Source organism: Hippoglossus stenolepis, chromosome 11, assembly GCF_022539355.2.
Source record: "Hippoglossus stenolepis isolate QCI-W04-F060 chromosome 11, HSTE1.2, whole genome shotgun sequence".
Taxonomy (NCBI): Eukaryota; Metazoa; Chordata; class Actinopteri; order Pleuronectiformes; family Pleuronectidae; genus Hippoglossus; species Hippoglossus stenolepis.
The window spans coordinates 6,617,291-6,635,089 of NC_061493.1; the positions used below are offsets into that span (position 1 = coordinate 6,617,291).

Sequence of the window (17,799 nt, forward strand, 5' to 3'; positions counted from 1 at the left end):
CTCAAGAAAACATCCATTTATAATTACCATAAATCTGTCATTGTTAAACCATTCCAATTTATTTCTCTGAATGCCTAAAATATACATATTTCACAAGTTATTACAACAGGGATATTGCAGTGTTATGGCCTAATTATGGTACCCATCCTGTTTTGGCCAATTAGAGCTCACTCTACGCGTCCCCCCACGACAGCTTTACACACACTCACTCCTCATTACAAAATTAACTCCAGAAAATGTACAATGAAAGGATCTGTTGTTCTGCTTGGTGACACACCAAGAGAAATGGGAAGTTGCGTTTATTTCACTTTGGTGAATTTCCCACAGTGGTTGAATGTTCATATATTCTCTTGGATGAGATTCCCCCTTCAAGTTACATATATTTATGTTTCATTGAACTCCTATTGAATCTAAAGGAAATGTACATTAGGAAAAACCCTCACTGTCAGCAGAGTCACTGCTCCTGAGCTGAGTACAGAGTGAGGAGTAAGCATTAGTTATTGTTTAAGATATAATATGCCTTATATATAATTTCCCAATCGCTTAGATGACTTGAACGACTACCGACATTCTTAAAGAGTAAACTGCAATTTCTGGGTTGTAGCGAATACAACAAATGCAATTCATAACATCCAAGTAAAATTTACCTTCATGACCACGAATGTGCTCTAGGGATTTTGAAAAATAACTAATTTTTTTTCTTTTTTTTAAAGTAAACTGTACATCAACAGAATAAAACTGCAGCAACCCCCTTACACCTCCGAACAAAATCAAAAAAATGTGGTACATATATTTACAAAAAAGAACATTCAGTCCATTGAGAACAGCACAGCTAACAGAAAAGACAAAGACAAGTGCTGCTGTCAGCAAAGTTCAATGATTAGACGTCTAAGCCAAGGTTAAGTTCAAGTTCAGATGTACGATGTCGACAACAGAACGAAAGGATTGATTTTGAGGGATTGTGATGCTACCCAGAGACCAAGTGTACTCCTAAAGTGGTGACACTGCTGAGACGGCTGTGGAGTGTTTGTAGAACAAGGACAGTTTCTGGAATGTACTAAAACAGTCTACTACATCCATGTGCATATACACACGCACGCACTCACAAACATGATCGCTTCAAAACAAAATGGCAGTCAGGAGGAATGAAACAAACTTAGCGGTCAAATTGAGAGAAGAAAAAAAACCAAACCAAAAGAAATAACCCAGTAGAGTCCGTTCTTCAAACTTTAAAAAAAGAAACATGGACCACTTGTTTCCCCAGGTGTCTGTTGGCTGCTCGGGCCTGTTCTGGTCAGTTCCCTATGATACACCATGAGCCACGTCCTCACATATGTTACTGGATTCTCATTGATACGGCGACTCTTGACCACACAATGGGGTTTAGGGTACTACATGTCAGAGGAGGGTGGTGATTGGCAAATGACAGAGTTCTTGTTTCAAAAATGATGACTTTCACGTGGACTTCTGCCTATAGTGAAGCGTCAAGTCCCCGCCACTCTTCCAGATAAAATGTTTAACTGTTCGCAGGTCCATGTTGGGATCCAGAACCTGGGTCAGAGATGAAAAACAAATAGGTTAATGAATGAACTAAAATTCAGGGTGCACCAAATCTACTCATATCAACAGCTGTGTCTCAATTCAGGGGCCGCATCCATAGTCCCATTTCGAAGGCTCCTTCAAATGCAGCTGACAAATGCATCCTTTCATCCCAGAGAAACAAAGGCTCCAATGGGTGGACCCTATCCCAGGATTGCGACATTGATTATCATGCTTCTACTTAACCACACAGCCAACGCGTTATAAAACCAAGGGGCATTAAAACGTTCTCATGTTGTTGAACTGCAGCTCTGTCTCTAGGCAACAGCAATCAGGGTGGGACAAGCTGGTGATGCCGATCACGAAAATCCCCTGTAGAGCAGACCATCTCGTTTCAGACCGTCAACATGGCCCACTAAGACGGCCTCCTTCACGGGCCAGGTAGACCGCATCCTCTGAAGGATGCAGCCCCGATATGGACACTCAGCAAGTATGTAATGTCAAGGACGTTTTTGTGCTCACCTGGTCTTGACACATTAGCTCAATCTTCTCCTCGGCGAGCATGGCCATGTCCTCCTCCTTCTCCTGCTCCCCGGGTTTGTCATTGGCCGTGGAGCTGGTGGTCTGCGACTCGTTGTCAAGGTTAATGATTTTTTCGTAAACATGCTCCATCACCTTCCTAACCTGGAGCATGTCACTGGCCGAGAGACGGTCTCTGCAGAGTGCACAGGAGGTAAAATCAGCTCTCAGCAGACCTGGTGTAACATGCTGTAGACCTTTGTGGTTCTGCTCAGTGCTTCACGTGTTAGAAGAAACACACATTTTTACAAATTCCACAACAACGAAAAACAACGAGGAAAAGAACTCACTTCTTCAGAGTTTTTGCACCAGAAGAGGAATGGGGCTGGAGGTAGAATGGGATTTTATTGAACTTGGGCATATTTTTCTGCAATAGAAGGATAAAACAGTACATGTAAATATAATGCATTAAAACATGACAAGCATGTGGAAGGCCTTAGAAAATAGGGCCTTCCACCTAGAGAGAAACCCCCCTTCATGTTTAAATTTCAGATTCGCAATTTTTCAAGATGAAGGCAATTCATAGAATTTCAGAGAAGTACAGCTGTAATATTCAAAATCGACTTAACATTGCTGCATTTATGGCTAAAATCGTAACACAGTAACTGAAAGTCAATTTGGCCCCCCCATTTAAATCTCAAAACTTAGTAATTATTTGTCTTGCATACATAGCCCTGAGAGTTTTCCCATAAACAACATAAATAGCGCCAGATTTTCTCTGTAGTTAACATGAAATTAATAATAAATCTGATACAAGATTGTTTCAACCTTTGCTGGAATTTGAAACTATAAATGCCAATTTTTAAATCGCCCTCTGTGTAAAATAAGCTTCATACATCAAATATCTGTAGAATACACACAAAACAGTATGCACACAATGTATAAACACACATTAGCGTCCTCATTTAAATGATAGGTCGCACAAGCCATCTAAAAAAGAAAGAAGGGAGCAGAGAAAGAAGTTGGAAGTTCAAGCATTTCGCAGAAGGTGAAGTTAGAGGAATAGAAAGAAAGAAAAGAAAAGCAGATGCCACACATTTTCTGAAGAGACTGTACCTTATTAACATGTGTAAGGAGACAGAAATAATACTCACATCTACAGTTATGTCAATAACCCACTGTGGGACTGTCTCATTCAGCAGCATAGATTCAGTCTCTCCACCGGAATCTCTACATAGCAACCTGAAAAACACAAGACATGACATGAGAGACATTTAGGAGCTGATGCCATCAGCGAGTCAACTATTAACATTAGAAAAACAGTCAATATGACAAGTGGGAGAACAAGATGATACAAGGTGACACAATGAAGTGCACAGCAGCACTTTTACATTTATTCTGCATTGACAGGGGAAAGTCTAACTGAACAAATACCTAAACAGTGTTCTGCCTCCTGCTTCACCAAAGATTACTGGTGTGTGTGGTGGCACCTGGAAATATCCATTTCCTTTCTGGACCCGGTTCTCCTGCTCTCCGTTCACTGTGGACACAAGAACAATCCTGCTGTAAGTAAAACTGAAAGTATGCTTGGACAACCAGCATTCATTGACGAAAGTAGGGAGTGTGTGTGTGTTTGAGGCAAAGAAGAACAATGAAAGAAAAAGCCGATTTAATTTATAAGATCTCCTTACCATGGTTCACCTCGTTCTCTTCCTCGTCCATGGGGTTGATGCGAGTTCTGGGCCAGAACTCCAGCAGAGCCTGCAGCAGCAGTCCACCCAGGTTCACTGTGAAGACCAAGAGTTAAAGTCATGTGAGTTACAACCTTGGTTCTGCACTATTTCATATGCATTTGCATATAACATGTGATTTCATCAGATATCTTACATTTTGGATCAGATCCATCAGAGCTTGAAAACCCTGCATCCTTTGCAGACACCCAGGCAGCAAAGCAGTCGCTCTCATCCAATGTGATAGTGAGCATCTATTCAGCACCAAACAAACAACACACAAATGTAAGACTATAAACCAGGTTCAGAGAGGAGCTGCAACTGCTTGACAGATGAAAACTTCTATTGTAACCAGGTTTGTAACTCACCCCAGTTTTCAGGTCAACAGAGAACCAATTTGGCACATAGACCATCTTGAAACGCTTTTTAATCTCTTCATCAAACTCCACTTTCCCCAAGTCTTCGCCCTTGCAAGCCTGAAGGTAAAAGAAAAAAGTAACATCAATTAAAACCACAGATATCACCAGGTTGTTAGATAGCGAGTTTGTTTGTTAGTTTGTTTTATCATTTCGAACACGTTTAAAATAAAAAATATTTATACAGGCAAATAAGGTAAAAAAGCACAGCAAACAAGTGAACTTAAACAACAAACGTTGAAATAAATAAAGTGTCTGAAAAGGTATAGAAAGAATGAACACTTATCAAGTACGACCCGCTTTTTCATATATCATAATATTTTGTGAAATGCCGCAATATTCCAGCTTTCATCCTTAACAGCTGAATCACGATCAGCAAACTTATACTTTCATGAGTTAGTGAGAGCAGATAAGTACAATTAAAGCAAACTAAGAATTTATACATCGTACATCCTATTCCCTGTCGTAATGTGATACTTCCCCTCCACAATCATCCATTTCACACGTTTTTAGTATATTGGTTTTAAACAATTATTATAATGTATTAGGGCTGTCAAAATTAACGCGGGATGATTAATTTGTGGAATTAACGCCCCCACTCACCCGCTCAGAGCGACACACGCAGTGAGATCAGAGCTCGTTCACGTGAAGCAGCCGGTCAGTGACTTTGTAGAAGAACAGTGAAATACAGAGTTTCTCTGGACTCAGTTTCTGGTGTTTGTTTGATTCGCTCCAGAGTTTGAGGAACCATCGATTCATCACCAAACACATGACCGTACATTTGTCACCTAAATCATCCCAATAAAAAATGAACTATGAATGTGAACTAGTTCATTTTCGTCTGCATGAACTGAACTTGGAACTCGTTCTTTTTAAGTGTGAACTGGCTCAACACTGCTTCTAAAGATGGGCTCAGATTCAGATTTCACTTTTAATTGTGTAAAGGTTTGGTTGTTTGTTTGATTTAAAAAAGAAAAGAAAAAGGTTTTATTCAACCATCCTATATTTGGTTAAAAAAAAAAAAGAGCAAAGGCTAAGATGTCCCAATTGTTTAGGATAAAGGTTCTTTGAGTTTGATAAAAAAAAATAAAGTTCTAAATAACATCATCCTATGTTTGCTCTGAGGCAAAGCAAAGAGACAGCCACATTTATTTATGGTGTGGTATGTTTTAGTTTGATTTGATTTGATTTTTCAATCTTAATAACTATCATTTGGACTTTATAACAAATGTATATATCTGCATTCTGTCATTTATCTTTCCGTTCCCACAACAATATAAATAGAAAATGGGGCTTTTTCAGGCATTTAGAAATGGTGATTAATCAGATTAATCACAGCTACCCTGTGATTAATCTGATTAAAAATATTAATCGTTTGACAGCCCATAATGTATTTAATGTTAGCCATGTTTTCATTTTGTCATCAGTTGTTCCATACTCTAACCCCTTTGATTGTAATATACGACTTTTAGTATTAGTTCTCACCAATTGTTTTCTTGAAGATATTGATTCCTCTCAGAGTGGCATGTGTTGTGATTAACAATAATGTTATTGTAAGTTTCATTATGAATTGGATGAAAGCATGAGAGATGCAATCACGCTCTAAAATACTTAGAATAGCATGGATTTACCTTTAGAACATCCCAGAATGCCACGTTGTTGTTGGTATCTTTGGTAAGTATGTGTCTCTTGTCATTGAGAATGTGGCACTGGATAATACTGGCACCTCCTGTGAACGCAACAGACAATTCTACTAAAAAAAACAAAGACTGATTTAGAGAAAACTAGTTTCAGATAGAAGAAAAACACACGTTTACCTTTAATGACTTGCTCTGGCTGAGTACACAGTGGTGTCAGAGGGGTAGTGCAGTCATTGTCATACTCCCCTGATGATCTGAAGTTGTGCATTCCCTTTAATGACTGCACACAGAACATAATAATTATCAGAGATTGTCCTGGATTTTAACAATCGCTTCCTCTCTCTCTCTTCTTTCGGCAATATCTGTGATTAATGTAATGCAATTATCCTCCGTGTATAACCCCCCACTAGCAAATCTGGTTTAAATATCTACACACATTACAAGAGGATTACAGCCAAAGAGCATTAGGTGTTGCCACATGCACGAGTCTGTATCTACACTGTGTTCAGGTCATTACGTTGACAGTTGCCCAGTGATCCCAGAGGTGTCACGCATGCTTACCCATTTATTAACGGATGACTTAGTGGTAGAGACCCAGATTGCAGGAGGTGGGTCAGCAGATCTGTCCAGTTCCATCTGAGCAAAACAGAAAGGCAGCAAAAAGGTTGGATGACTCCTAACGGTTAGCTACGAACACACAAATGACGGAGGAGAATCCCAGGTTTATTATTCTGACTTCTTTTTATCTTAAAAATGCAAGTCAGCACAACTTTCTTTAAAACAAGTGCTCTAATTGCCCTCAAAGCACAGATATGACAAGCCTCACTGAAAAAACAAGAAATCCATTCATTTGAAATGAATACCTGTCCAGTTACATGCACTTGTGGGTTTCTATTGCTTAACCCATTTTGACCAGATGAAACATATGCATGTACGAGACATGTTTGAGGAGGAGGATGAGAAGGAGGAGATCTTGGCAAGTTTGCCGGCTTTATTGGTTTTTGAAGATGTTCCTGAAGTTCAGTAAAAAAACGATTTACAAAGAAAGCCAAACATGAAATAAAAAAAGGTCATCAGAAAACCCTCCGGTTTTAGATGGTAGTTTTTTAACAACGCTCAGGTTTTAGAGTATGTTTTTACTCCGCGCCTTAGGTCTTAGTAGGTTAAGAAAGAGCAAGTAACTTGTAGCAGACAACGCATGCTAAAATGCAGATATAATTAAAGGATAAAACTCAAAACTATCAGACTCAGTATTTACATCAACCCTGTGCACAGACACCAGCTGAAAGCAATGGTCAGCATATAAACAAGACCTGTACATGTTACTAATAAAATTCTAGAAAAGTTACTTAATATTAGTCCATTAAATACTGTATTTTATTTACACCATTTTTGCACAACAGATCATTTGTTGCAGGTTAGTGTGTTATGTTCTCTTACTTTGAGCACTGGGGCCTTTTCCTCACAGATGAGCACACGGATGTCTGGGTTACGCAGGTCAGTGCAGTAGATCTTTTTGTCCCTGCCTCCAGAGTAGACGTGTGTAAAGGCCTCGTTGACCTGCAGGGCCCACACCCCTTCATCGTGCACCCGGTAGGTGGCGATACACCTCTGCTGGCCGAGGGACCAAAGGCGGATGGTCCCGTCTGAGCTGCCTGACAAGCACTAAGGGGAAAACAGACAGGAGCTGATTAACATTCAGAATATCTTTGTTAAGCCGCTGCCAACCACTGGTTAAGTCACACAATTCACCTGAGTGCCATCTCGATTCAACAGCAATGACTTGACGTTGTCCGTGTGACCTTTTAGCTTCATTAGTTTTGCACACGTTCGAGGATCCCACACTCTAAGAACCTGACGGGGAAAAAGAATGAGAAAAAAGCAAAGGTCGTAAGAGATTAGTGTTTCATTGTGAATTAAAAACTGCAATATATACAATATTTCAATTTAAGTGTTTCCATGTTTCATAATAACTGGACTTCTGTAGCCACAATTTTCCTTATTTCTTGAAGTGTTTCCCCTGTAATTATCAAGACTGTTGAGAATGTAACATGCCATATGAAATGAACTAAGTGTCACAGACCTTTTCTGTTGATCCAGACACTATGACTGTGCCCATCTGGTTCATAGCCAGACTGTAGATAGAGTCCTTGTTCCCACTGAGAGAGGAGGCTGTGGCAAGCAAAACAGAATACGTTGTAGAATTTCTTCCACTCGAAAAATGCATGTACACAGCCAAGTCCGCGTACAATTGTAATCAAAACTGTAGTTCGTTGGCAATACACGCAAAGCTGTCACACAAGCACTACTCACTGGTTACAGTGTTATTGGAAGCAGTGAGCGCTGTTAGTGTGTTCACATCCCAAAGAAAGATCTGCCGGTCGAGACCCGCCGACGCTACCAGCTCCTTGTCCTTGGCGTAGGCCAAAGCTTTCACATAGTCCTTGTGTGTTCGTAACGTGGACATGCAGAATCCTTTATGTGCATTCCATACTTTGACTGTTGTATCCGATGAGGCAGATATCACTAAAAACAGAAGAGAGTCAATGAGAAAAGCAGAATGTAAAATTCAGAGCTTGAAACTAAACTGCACAGTGTGTAAACTGTAATTAAAACAGCTGCAAGTCATGAAACTCACATGTTTTTCCATTGCAGCAGAGAACAATGTCATTGACCCAGTCTGTATGATGCTCCATTGAGGCAATGTACGGGTCCTGCTATGGGGAAACAGAGGAAAACTTAGATAGATACTTTATTGATCCCAAAGGAAATGTAGACATCCAGTAGCTTAAAACACACACATGGGACAAGAAAAGCACTCAACAATTACAGGAGTACAGAAGTGTGTGTCTATGGAGTCTGTGCAACCAGTCAATACCGTAAGAGATGGACAGTGCAAAATGATTATTAGTGCAGGATTGATAATACTACACATAATATCGAATACACATTTCCATTTAATAGACGTCAAACGAGTTATTCAAGCAAATTATCACTAATATATAAAAATACTGAACACGTAACCCTGAAACCAAACATAGGGGCCAGTAACAATTACAGGAAATAATAGCACAGAGGATTTTCCAGTTTCACACAGATCCGGAGAAAGAGAAGTGTTACCTTGTGCTGGTAGACGCTCCATATCCGGATGATGGAGTCTCTCCCAGCGGTGAAGAGCCGGTTAAGAGCTGGGTCGAGCTGGAGAGCATTCACCCCATTTCGATTGTACTTCTCCACCTCATCTCTAATGACATAGGACACCTGACACACAGAGAGGGGAGTGAGCGAACCAGCTGTGCACGTTTAGATGCTCTCACACGCTGGCTCTCATGCGCCTGCACTCAGGACATGCAGTTTGCTAATGAAACATGTAGCCTAAAGCTAAATGTGATTTATTTTAGGGAATTCAATCATCGTAGAATTATTGTAAGTTTGGTGAAATCCGGTACTTGTAGTGTGCTTTGATTCGGCCACAATGCACAGTGGCGGGCTGCATGACAGAACCACGGCGGCACGTACGTATTCCCAGCAATTAGACCGAGCCCGGACAGTGTGTTGCTAAGCTATGGTTAACGCGGCACCAGCATAAAACTGCTGCTGCAACAACACATTAACAGCCTTTGCTAAATAACGAGTGAGCCAGTTTTGTAATAATGCATTACACGTGTATTTATGTGCGAGTCATTTCCAAAAGCATGAGGTCATTTGGACGCTAATGTTAGCAGCAGACGCCAACACCTAAGCTAAGCAAAGCTAAGCTAGCTAGGTTAGCCGGCTTGAGTCATGACTCGTAACAGCTGCGCTGCCTTTCCCGGCTGGTTTTTGCTCCTCGTCAAATCTCTACAAAGCTCAGTCTAAAGGTGAAACCCTCAGTGGAGCCGTCACTGAACAAACTGCACTAAAGCAACTCTGATAAATCACCTGTACTTTTCTCCGCCCAGCAGCATTTTGCCTGTGATGCGTGGCCATCTTGCATGTTGACAGTTAATTCATGTGATGCTACATCCGGAAAAAAGAAAACATATCCAGCAAAGCTTCATGGGTAATGTGGTTTCACTCTGTCCTCCACTCCCCCTCAGGATTTGTTCCCTTTCCAGGTGCCTGTCACGATGACCAGGGCCCTGGGAACCAGAGAAGAAGACCTCTCCAACAACACTATGCACCTTATCTCTGACCTTAAAATAGGAGCTTCAAAATAAGTGTGATGGTTCATTGACTTGGAAAAAGAGAGATCTATCAGGATGTAACTGTATCAGGCCCAAAGTTAGAGAAATGCTAAGCTATAGATTAATTAAAAAGTCTTAGAAGTCATTAAAATACAGCATTTATCTCCAATATTCAGCAAGGACACTTTTAGAATATCAAGAATAGTTCTTGTTGTATTTGTTACAGCAGCAGCTCGTCTGGTTGAGGTAGCCGGAGAACGTGGTTAATATCCAGCATTCAGCTGTGTTTCAGTTCAGTGAGTGGGACCAGTCAGTCAGAGCTCTGGTTAACACATTGATTGACTTGGATTTGTCTCTATATGAAAACCACCCCATTGCTCGGACAAGGAGCCCAACAATACCATGCATGGCTGCAGAGGGAGCTGTTGCTCAATAAATGTTACATAGTGTTACTTTAAAGGGATAGTTCACCCAAAATGAAAATTCACTTATTATCTTCAAACATAAAAAAACAACCAATACAATTGTCATAAAATGCCTCTATACTGCTCCTGTGGTGTCAACAATTTTTGGGTTAACTATCTCTTTAACATAAACCGTCAAAGTGGTACAGGGACCGGATTTTACCATTAGCTAGCTGGGCCAACAACTCAGCTCTTAACCTAAAGGGCCTTAAATGGCTGTGGCTGTACTATGATGTTGAGTATAAAATTTAATTAGATTCCTATTTTAACATACATCAACATAGTCCCATTTAACTTACAACATGCCTTCAGAATGCATATTTTATCACTGCCAGCGCTAAATCGGCAAACACTCACAGGTAGGTGATCTTAAAATGGAATGACTCAGTATGTGAGTATAAAAAAGAGTATCATATAAATATTGCGTCATACTGAGACCAGGATTTTAGAAATACTGAGGTCATGAGTCAAACTCAAGCATTTTTGTTTTTATTTCCTAGCATGAAAGCTCCTTAGGGAGCCAGGAATAAAATGTTAGTGAAAGAATACATGGTTACATCATGAGGTGGGACGAAACTTTGCCTACAGTAGCAGAATTATCCAAAAACGGTGTAGGCTGTGTTGTATGGACTGTAAAATCCCCCACACATATCAGAACTAAATCTCAGTGTTCTCTATGATAGCTAGGTCTCCTATGGTGGCATCAGTATGTTGCTTTTCTGTCATAAAAAAAACCCAACTTGCTACCACAATGACCTAAGCCTCCCCTACATAGATAGTCTGTTATTGGCCGCTAGAGGGAGCTATAAGATACCAACACAGTAGGTGAAGACAGCTCAGATAAATATTGTAAAATCATCAGCTCTTAACTTGAAACACACAATGGAAACACACCGATAACTTGTCTTAAAAAACGAGCAACATAGCTTGATTTCACAGGGAGATCACACAGCAGGTGATTTCATTGATACATAATAAATATACCGATGTAGGACTTGGTTAGCACTCTGGAGTATCAACTTTTTAAAGAGCACCATATGCCCTCCACACCCCGAACAAATTCATACAAACATAATGATTTTATGCAAATGAACAAAGGACAGTATATTGGATCATTGTTTATACATTGATATATGTTGTAATTTTTGATAACAACCAACCCTCTGTTGACAGGATTAATTAAATAAAGGTTTGTTTATAACGGTCTCTCTCCGTCTCTCTTTCTCTCGCTTTGTTCAGTTAGAGAGACCTCCCTGGCTCTCAATTTATGATATTTATTCATTCATTTTTTTATTATTATTATTATTATTTACACGAATCTGTGTTGTTGTAACTTCTGGTAACGGGAAATTACCCCCCTCTCTCCCCCCCTCGTGCTGCTCTCGGGGCCACATCTATAGGTGTGTGTCTCCGCCTCGCGCTCTGCTCTGCGGCTCGTGACCTCTCCTCTGTGGGATGAACACGGAAGAAGCGGAGCAGTGGAAGAGGGGAAACTTCTCCGCCCCTCACTCCCCCTGTGGCGGGTTTGAAAATGTCCAGTGTGAGGTGATGAGACCTGCGGTGTCAGCTCTGAGCCTCCTGGTCACTCCTCCTCTGCCCTTCATGCTGACTGACTGGCTGGAGTTTACGTCCACGCTGAAGAGGAAAAAGTGTTGAGAGGAAATCATGGATTTTACACGGAGGGTTTGGCTGCTCCCTCTCCTGAAACCCGAAGAACTCAACTCTGGAAACGATGCTGTAAATCTCAGAGTTTCATATGTGAGTACCTCTGTGAGGATCTTCAGAATCTGACATGAATATTTAGCATGTAACTATATGACCACAGAGGGAAAGAGCCCTAGTTTAACCCGATGATGATAGAGAACAATTTAAACATATAAAAAACAATTATGATTTTAAAAAAAAGCTGTGGTTTTATGCTAAAGATATGTTACAAAACGGCACTTACATGGCTATATACACTATATAACATGGTGTAGTCCTAAAAAAAGCCCTATGAGGCAAATTGTGATATGTGAATATGGGCTTGGGCTATACAAATAAGATTTGATTGATTGAATTTGATTGATGATTTATTGACTGAAATATCACAAAACCATCCTGTCTAATAAACATTTTATGTTTTATTTTTTACTTTTGAGCACAACATGTAATTATTTTCAAAACTGTTTATAGAGCCAAAGATAATTATACACACACTGTGGTATCATTGCTCATTTTCAAGATATAAAAGAATTATAAAATTACAATACCATACATTCATGAATATAAAGCAGGTGATATTTATCAGATTGTACCCAGGGACGGACATTATTATTAAGAAGAACCTGCCGTTGAGCATTAAAGGCTCACATTTATTCGTCACTCATATTCATGACATTCACTTCTAGTTCTAAAATTTACTCACACAGCTCAGCACAACTTCCATAATTCATTAAAGTGCAATGTGTAACACATTACATAATGATATGTGAGGAAGTGGTGACACATTTAAGATCAAATTTCCTTATTTTTAGCTTCTTTAAGTTGCCATCATCTTCTTGTCCAATGTAGCGGATGCAACTCGGGATTAGTTTTAAGATTCCACAGTCTTTGGAAAGAAGTTTAAGCATCTCTGAGTCAGAACCAGCAGAGCTTATACAAATGATCATTTCTCATTACTGCAGCTCTCCCATCATGATAATACTTTCACCACTGTCTCATTCTGTAGGTCTATACCTTCTGTAACCTATGCATTTAAGCTATCTGCTGCAATTACATTGAAAGGTTTTTGCAAAAGAAGTGGGTCATCAGATCAGCCAGTGCACCTACGATCAACATTATGAAGCTCTGAGAGGGCGACCGATGCGCAACATTGCCCTGTAAGAACTAACAGAATGTTCGCTTATTCTGTGGTGGAAGTTTGTTTTTGACATTTGTGCTTATGGCCAAAAGTCTTGTCTTTTTCTGAATTTGCTTGTTATTCAGTATTTGAAAACAGAATGGAATAATATAGTATATAGTATATTCAGAAATGAAAATTATAAATGAAAATAGCAATATGTGAACACATAAACAAAATAGTCCTAGATGAAACCACTAATTTGAGATTATATAATCTATCACCATGAGTGAGCAAACACCGAAATGCTTGTTGGGTTTTCCAATATCCTAAAATAACCCTCTTAAGGCTCTTACCTCATAAATCCAGCACACAAAACCATAAAATTAGAGTGAAAGTAGCACAGCAGCACAACGTCCAAGATACCAGTTTTACATCACCTTTTATAAAATAGTCTGCTTGTATGACCATCATTTGTTATATTTGGCTGAATTCTTAGTAATGACCATAATGACAATGAGGTGACCAAACTTTTCCTTTTGAAAAAAACATGAAATCCAATTTATTGACAGGAAATATTGAAAATGTGTTCTTCTAACTTTTAAACATTTAGAAAATATGATTAGACAAAATCCCAGATAAGAAAAACCAGTGGCAGCCAAACACAAACATTTCAATAATTTGATAAAAAATTACTTGATTGATAATCAGGTGCAATGAAACAAATATATGTCAAAGTCAGGTCAGGGGATCTGGTCCACAGCCAGCATAGAGTACTAAGCTTTGGTTTGTATGTATTAACAATAATTGTTTTCTGATGAAGTTGTAGCAGACTATAAGCTGACACAGCACAGTTATTACAAATAGTGAGTTTAACGAATGTAGAAATATAAAAACAGTTTGTTTGCACGGATGTGATGCAGCTGAAGATCTGCTCACCACTCTCCATTACAACAAAGAGGAATATTTGATAGAAGACAGACAAACCTATTCTTGTTGACAGTTAATCATCTGGAAATCTCCTTAGAGGCACATTTTACACTTCATATTCTCTTTACATGCATTCAGGACTATTACTGCATATGTGAACAATTATATCTTTTAGTTTTGTGCATACATTTTCACATTATAATGCAGTTAATCATATACTAATTTAAACAGAGCAACTTATCTGATCCGTCAAATTGCCCGTTATGGGACTGAGTGATGAAATGCTGAAAAATGAAAGATTCAGGTTTAAATCTATTTATTAATTTCAACAAAAACAGCACAATCAATTTCATTTCATTTTAAGAGATCCACTGTGTGTACTTTTTTCTATCTTACAGCGATATATGGCACCAAAAATAACAGCAGTGTCTTAAAGGTTGAACATTTATTGTTTAAGACATTGCATTTTTTCCAATTCCTAAGAATAAAAGGAGGTTCTTCTCTGGCCAACTGTGATAAAAGCAGTGATAGATTAATTCAATTCGTTTCACTTTTGCATTAATACCATTCATGTCGTATTAGAGTTGTTACACCAGGAGGACCGTAAATCTCTGCAGGGATACATGAAACTACAACAACGTCCTCATGTCTTCTTCAACAATTGATTGAATGATCCTAAATGATGTGGTGGAGTTTTTGAGATGTGTGGCAGAGGTAGATGTGTCACAAAGCTGTTTTTTTTATTTTATTTGATGTACTTATTTCTATTCACCAAGGCTGAGTGTTCAGTCAGTGTTTATCACGTCTCAATATGTCTCCACGTGTTTTAACTCAGAATGTGCAATTAGATAGAAGTAAGTGTAGCCTACTTAGTGTTGTCACCTTCATCATCATCATCCGAGTTCATCATCTGTTGAGTTTCACAAGAAAATCAGATGGACCCAACTGCTGCAACTAAACTGGGAAGTGGTGCTTTCTCATTATGTAAAATATATGGGTTTTTTTCAATGACAAAACATTTTAAATATTTTAATACTACTCAGTCAATAACTGATTTGTTATTATTACTTTATAGTTTTGCTGGCTCGAACCATAATTACTATTACCACCAGTAAGTATTTTTTTTAACACTCAAATAACTAAGACCACTTGAATTTTCCTTTCCCACCAAATGAGAAAGAGTTGAAACATACAGCAAGTCCTTTATTTGAACTTTTGATTTCTCGTACACCTGCTGTCATAGTGGGATGATGGACACGAAGCAGCTGGGGAATAAATACCTCGCTCATGAACATATTAGTGTTAGCTGCTGACCTTAAATATTTACACATGTTGAATTATTTCTGAGCTTGCAGTTAGGAGAATTTAAAGCACTAGTATTGCAGAATGCCTGGGTTTGTGTGTGTGTGTGTGTGGGTATTGCGTGCGTGTCAGAACTGCCAGTCCTGTGCTGCTCTACTTTCAATCTAATTATCGTAATTATTTGCTGTGATGATGATGATACCACATCTGGCTGTTATGGGAATTAAATTTCATTCAACTAAAATATTTTTCCCACTGTGCTAATTCTTTGTTGCCACTTCCTCTCACAAGTGGCGTGCAAATTGAAGCTGTGTACCATTGAAGATGTTTTTGATAATCTGCATATATGCATATATAGTTTGAATATGTAGGCTAAGGTGTGTAGGTCATAGTCAGGTTTTTTCACATTTACCTTTAATAGAAGAAATACTGTGACTGCCTATAAATAATTTGTCCCATCACGACAGAAATTTCATCTGAACCCGTTTTATCTGCTTTGTGACGCTGCAAATTGACCTTAGCCTATTTATTTTGATAGCAAATGGGAAAGCACTGGATTCAGTGTATGAGATGAGCTCATCTGAGATCAACCTGGGCCAAATAAGCAGATCAAGTGAAAGCAGATAACTAGCGTCTGGCTGGACGTGTGAAAGGATCAATGCATTTCAGGACAGGAGGAGATGGAAAAGTCAGAGCCTAGTCAATATGAAAAGGATACAGTGGTTTTTTCTCTTTGAAAGGGGGAACATAGCGATGTAATCCTCTCTTTGGAAAGCTTTTTCGCTTATTAAAATATCACTCCGTCACTTGCTAAAATGAGGCAGTGAATATTTGGTAGTGGAAAGGCCTTTGGTATTGTCTTTATTTAGATTGTGGCTTTGGACTCTGATCAGAATACCTGCATACTGCCTTTATATTTTGATTTAGTCCACATAAGGAGAGTTTGAAAAGATCAGAAAGAAATCAGATGTGCTCTTTTAGACAGATATCCGTCACATGGCATTTCTTATTTAAAAAAGAATGTGTACAACATAAGTCTCACAGTTTTTTCCTCCTTCCCAGATTTTGTGTTTTTTTTTTACTATTTGGTGAACATAGTGGAGCTTTGAGAGATGGTGGAGACCAAAACAGAGCTAAAAGGAGAATAAATGTTGGACATTTCTCAGTTGGCTGAAACATGACTCCAAATTACTGCTAATGTGACCTCAGTTTGGCTGGATGTGTAAATAGCCAATTGGATGTGAAGATGTTCACCATCCACAGCTTTTATAAGGCGATACAAGTTCATTGTGGTATTTTCAGCTTGGTGCGCTGATCCCAAGTGGCTAGAGAACTAAAAGCCCAAAAGAAAATGTATGTTCCACAGAGTACGACTTTCAGGTTTTTTTGCAGGTTGACATCCAGGCCCGGCCGTTTCCCTCAGTTCAGCAGAGGCAAACAAGTGATCACCATGCTAAATCATGGCTGGTGAAAGCCGCTGGTCAGGGCTACAGACCTAATCCCTCTGATTCAGAGCTATGGCTGCCCTAGTTTGACAGAGTTGGATAACAGAAATCTAGTGGTCAGTGGGAAGGGTGAAGAATTCATGTCTTGTCCTTCAGCCCCATCTTACAATCAGAAAATCCAGGTTTTGACTTTAGCTTTTGATATTGCAACTACACAATATTTGAAATAGAAAACATGAGCCATATTTTCAAACCTCCAAAGTGCAACCTTCAAGTTTACCACACACACATGTATGCAACATAATGGATGCAATGAGCACAACATTTTCATTGCTTTGAATTAGATATCTTCTTTTTTTCTCACACCTCCTTTCCTCTGTCATTTCCCCATGTCTTTGCTCCTGTAGCTGTAAATAAATTCTAGTACAGGAGAATCAGGATGAAAAGATGGCAGCCATGCTGTTACCAACGGGTCCTGATGGCTTGCGGCGGTTCACTCGCGAATCCTTGGCTGCCATGGAGCAGCGGATTGCAGCGGAGCAGGCCAGGAACACCAAGGTTTGCCAGGAGGCTCACAGGAACGCAGAGCCACTCAAACCCAGGCCCGACCTGGAGGCAGGCAAGCAGCTGCCGCGCATCTTCGGTGACATCCCTCCAAAACTTATCGGGATGCCACTGGAAGACATTGATCCGTTTTACTACAAGAACCAGAGGGTGAGAGTCTCCGTCTATGTGATCTTTGGTAGCTTGAAAGGCACTATATAAATTCAAGTTGTCATTATACAATTAAAGACACCATTATAATCTCAGGGTATTTTTCTTGAAAC

General features: G+C 39.4%; 2 protein-coding genes across 4 annotated transcripts in view; one reads left to right on the top strand and one right to left on the bottom strand.

The window, feature by feature from the left end:
- Window positions 1–37: 37 nt before the first annotated feature.
- LOC118117747 (WD repeat-containing protein 48) lies at window positions 38–9,874 on the bottom strand. 2 transcript variants are annotated; one of them, XM_035170265.2, is made up of 18 exons: window positions 9,766–9,874; window positions 8,965–9,105; window positions 8,483–8,558; window positions 8,158–8,370; window positions 7,928–8,016; window positions 7,597–7,698; window positions 7,285–7,509; window positions 6,406–6,480; window positions 6,022–6,124; window positions 5,836–5,933; window positions 4,157–4,264; window positions 3,946–4,042; window positions 3,750–3,845; window positions 3,493–3,598; window positions 3,213–3,300; window positions 2,409–2,485; window positions 2,062–2,254; window positions 38–1,551 (listed from the first exon to the last, which is right to left on the bottom strand). In XM_035170265.2, exons 1-18 carry the CDS (start codon window positions 9,811–9,813, stop codon window positions 1,456–1,458), a joined length of 2,031 nt encoding a protein of 676 aa, XP_035026156.1. In that variant the 5' UTR covers window positions 9,814–9,874; the 3' UTR covers window positions 38–1,455. The 2 variants fall into 2 exon arrangements, with proteins under 2 accessions (XP_035026156.1, XP_035026155.1); XM_035170264.2 differs by having other exon boundaries at window positions 8,483–8,561.
- Window positions 9,875–11,982: 2,108 nt separating this feature from the next.
- Window positions 11,983–17,799, top strand: part of LOC118117948 (sodium channel protein type 4 subunit alpha) — a 45,544-nt gene continuing 39,727 nt past the window's right edge. The window contains exons 1-2 of one of the 2 annotated variants that reach the window (XM_035170641.2): window positions 11,983–12,232; window positions 17,380–17,686. In XM_035170641.2, coding sequence (XP_035026532.1) covers window positions 17,420–17,686 — 267 coding nt within the window. In that variant the 5' untranslated portion in view covers window positions 11,983–12,232; window positions 17,380–17,419. The remainder of the gene's footprint in view (window positions 12,233–17,379; window positions 17,687–17,799) is intronic. The other variant, XM_047342015.1, reaches the window with a different exon arrangement.

Excerpts from the sequence above, each read along its gene's own strand:
- LOC118117747 (XM_035170264.2), bottom strand. The coding sequence starts at position 9,813 with ATGGCCACGCATCACAGGCAAAATGCTGCTGGGCGGAGAAAAGTACAG. Across the intron at positions 8,562-8,964 it reads GGAGCGTCTACCAGCACAAG|CAGGACCCGTACATTGCCTC; the intron begins GTAACACTTCTC and ends GTTTCCCCATAG. Across the intron at positions 3,846-3,945 it reads TGATGGATCTGATCCAAAAT|TGAACCTGGGTGGACTGCTG; the intron begins GTAAGATATCTG and ends TGGTCTTCACAG.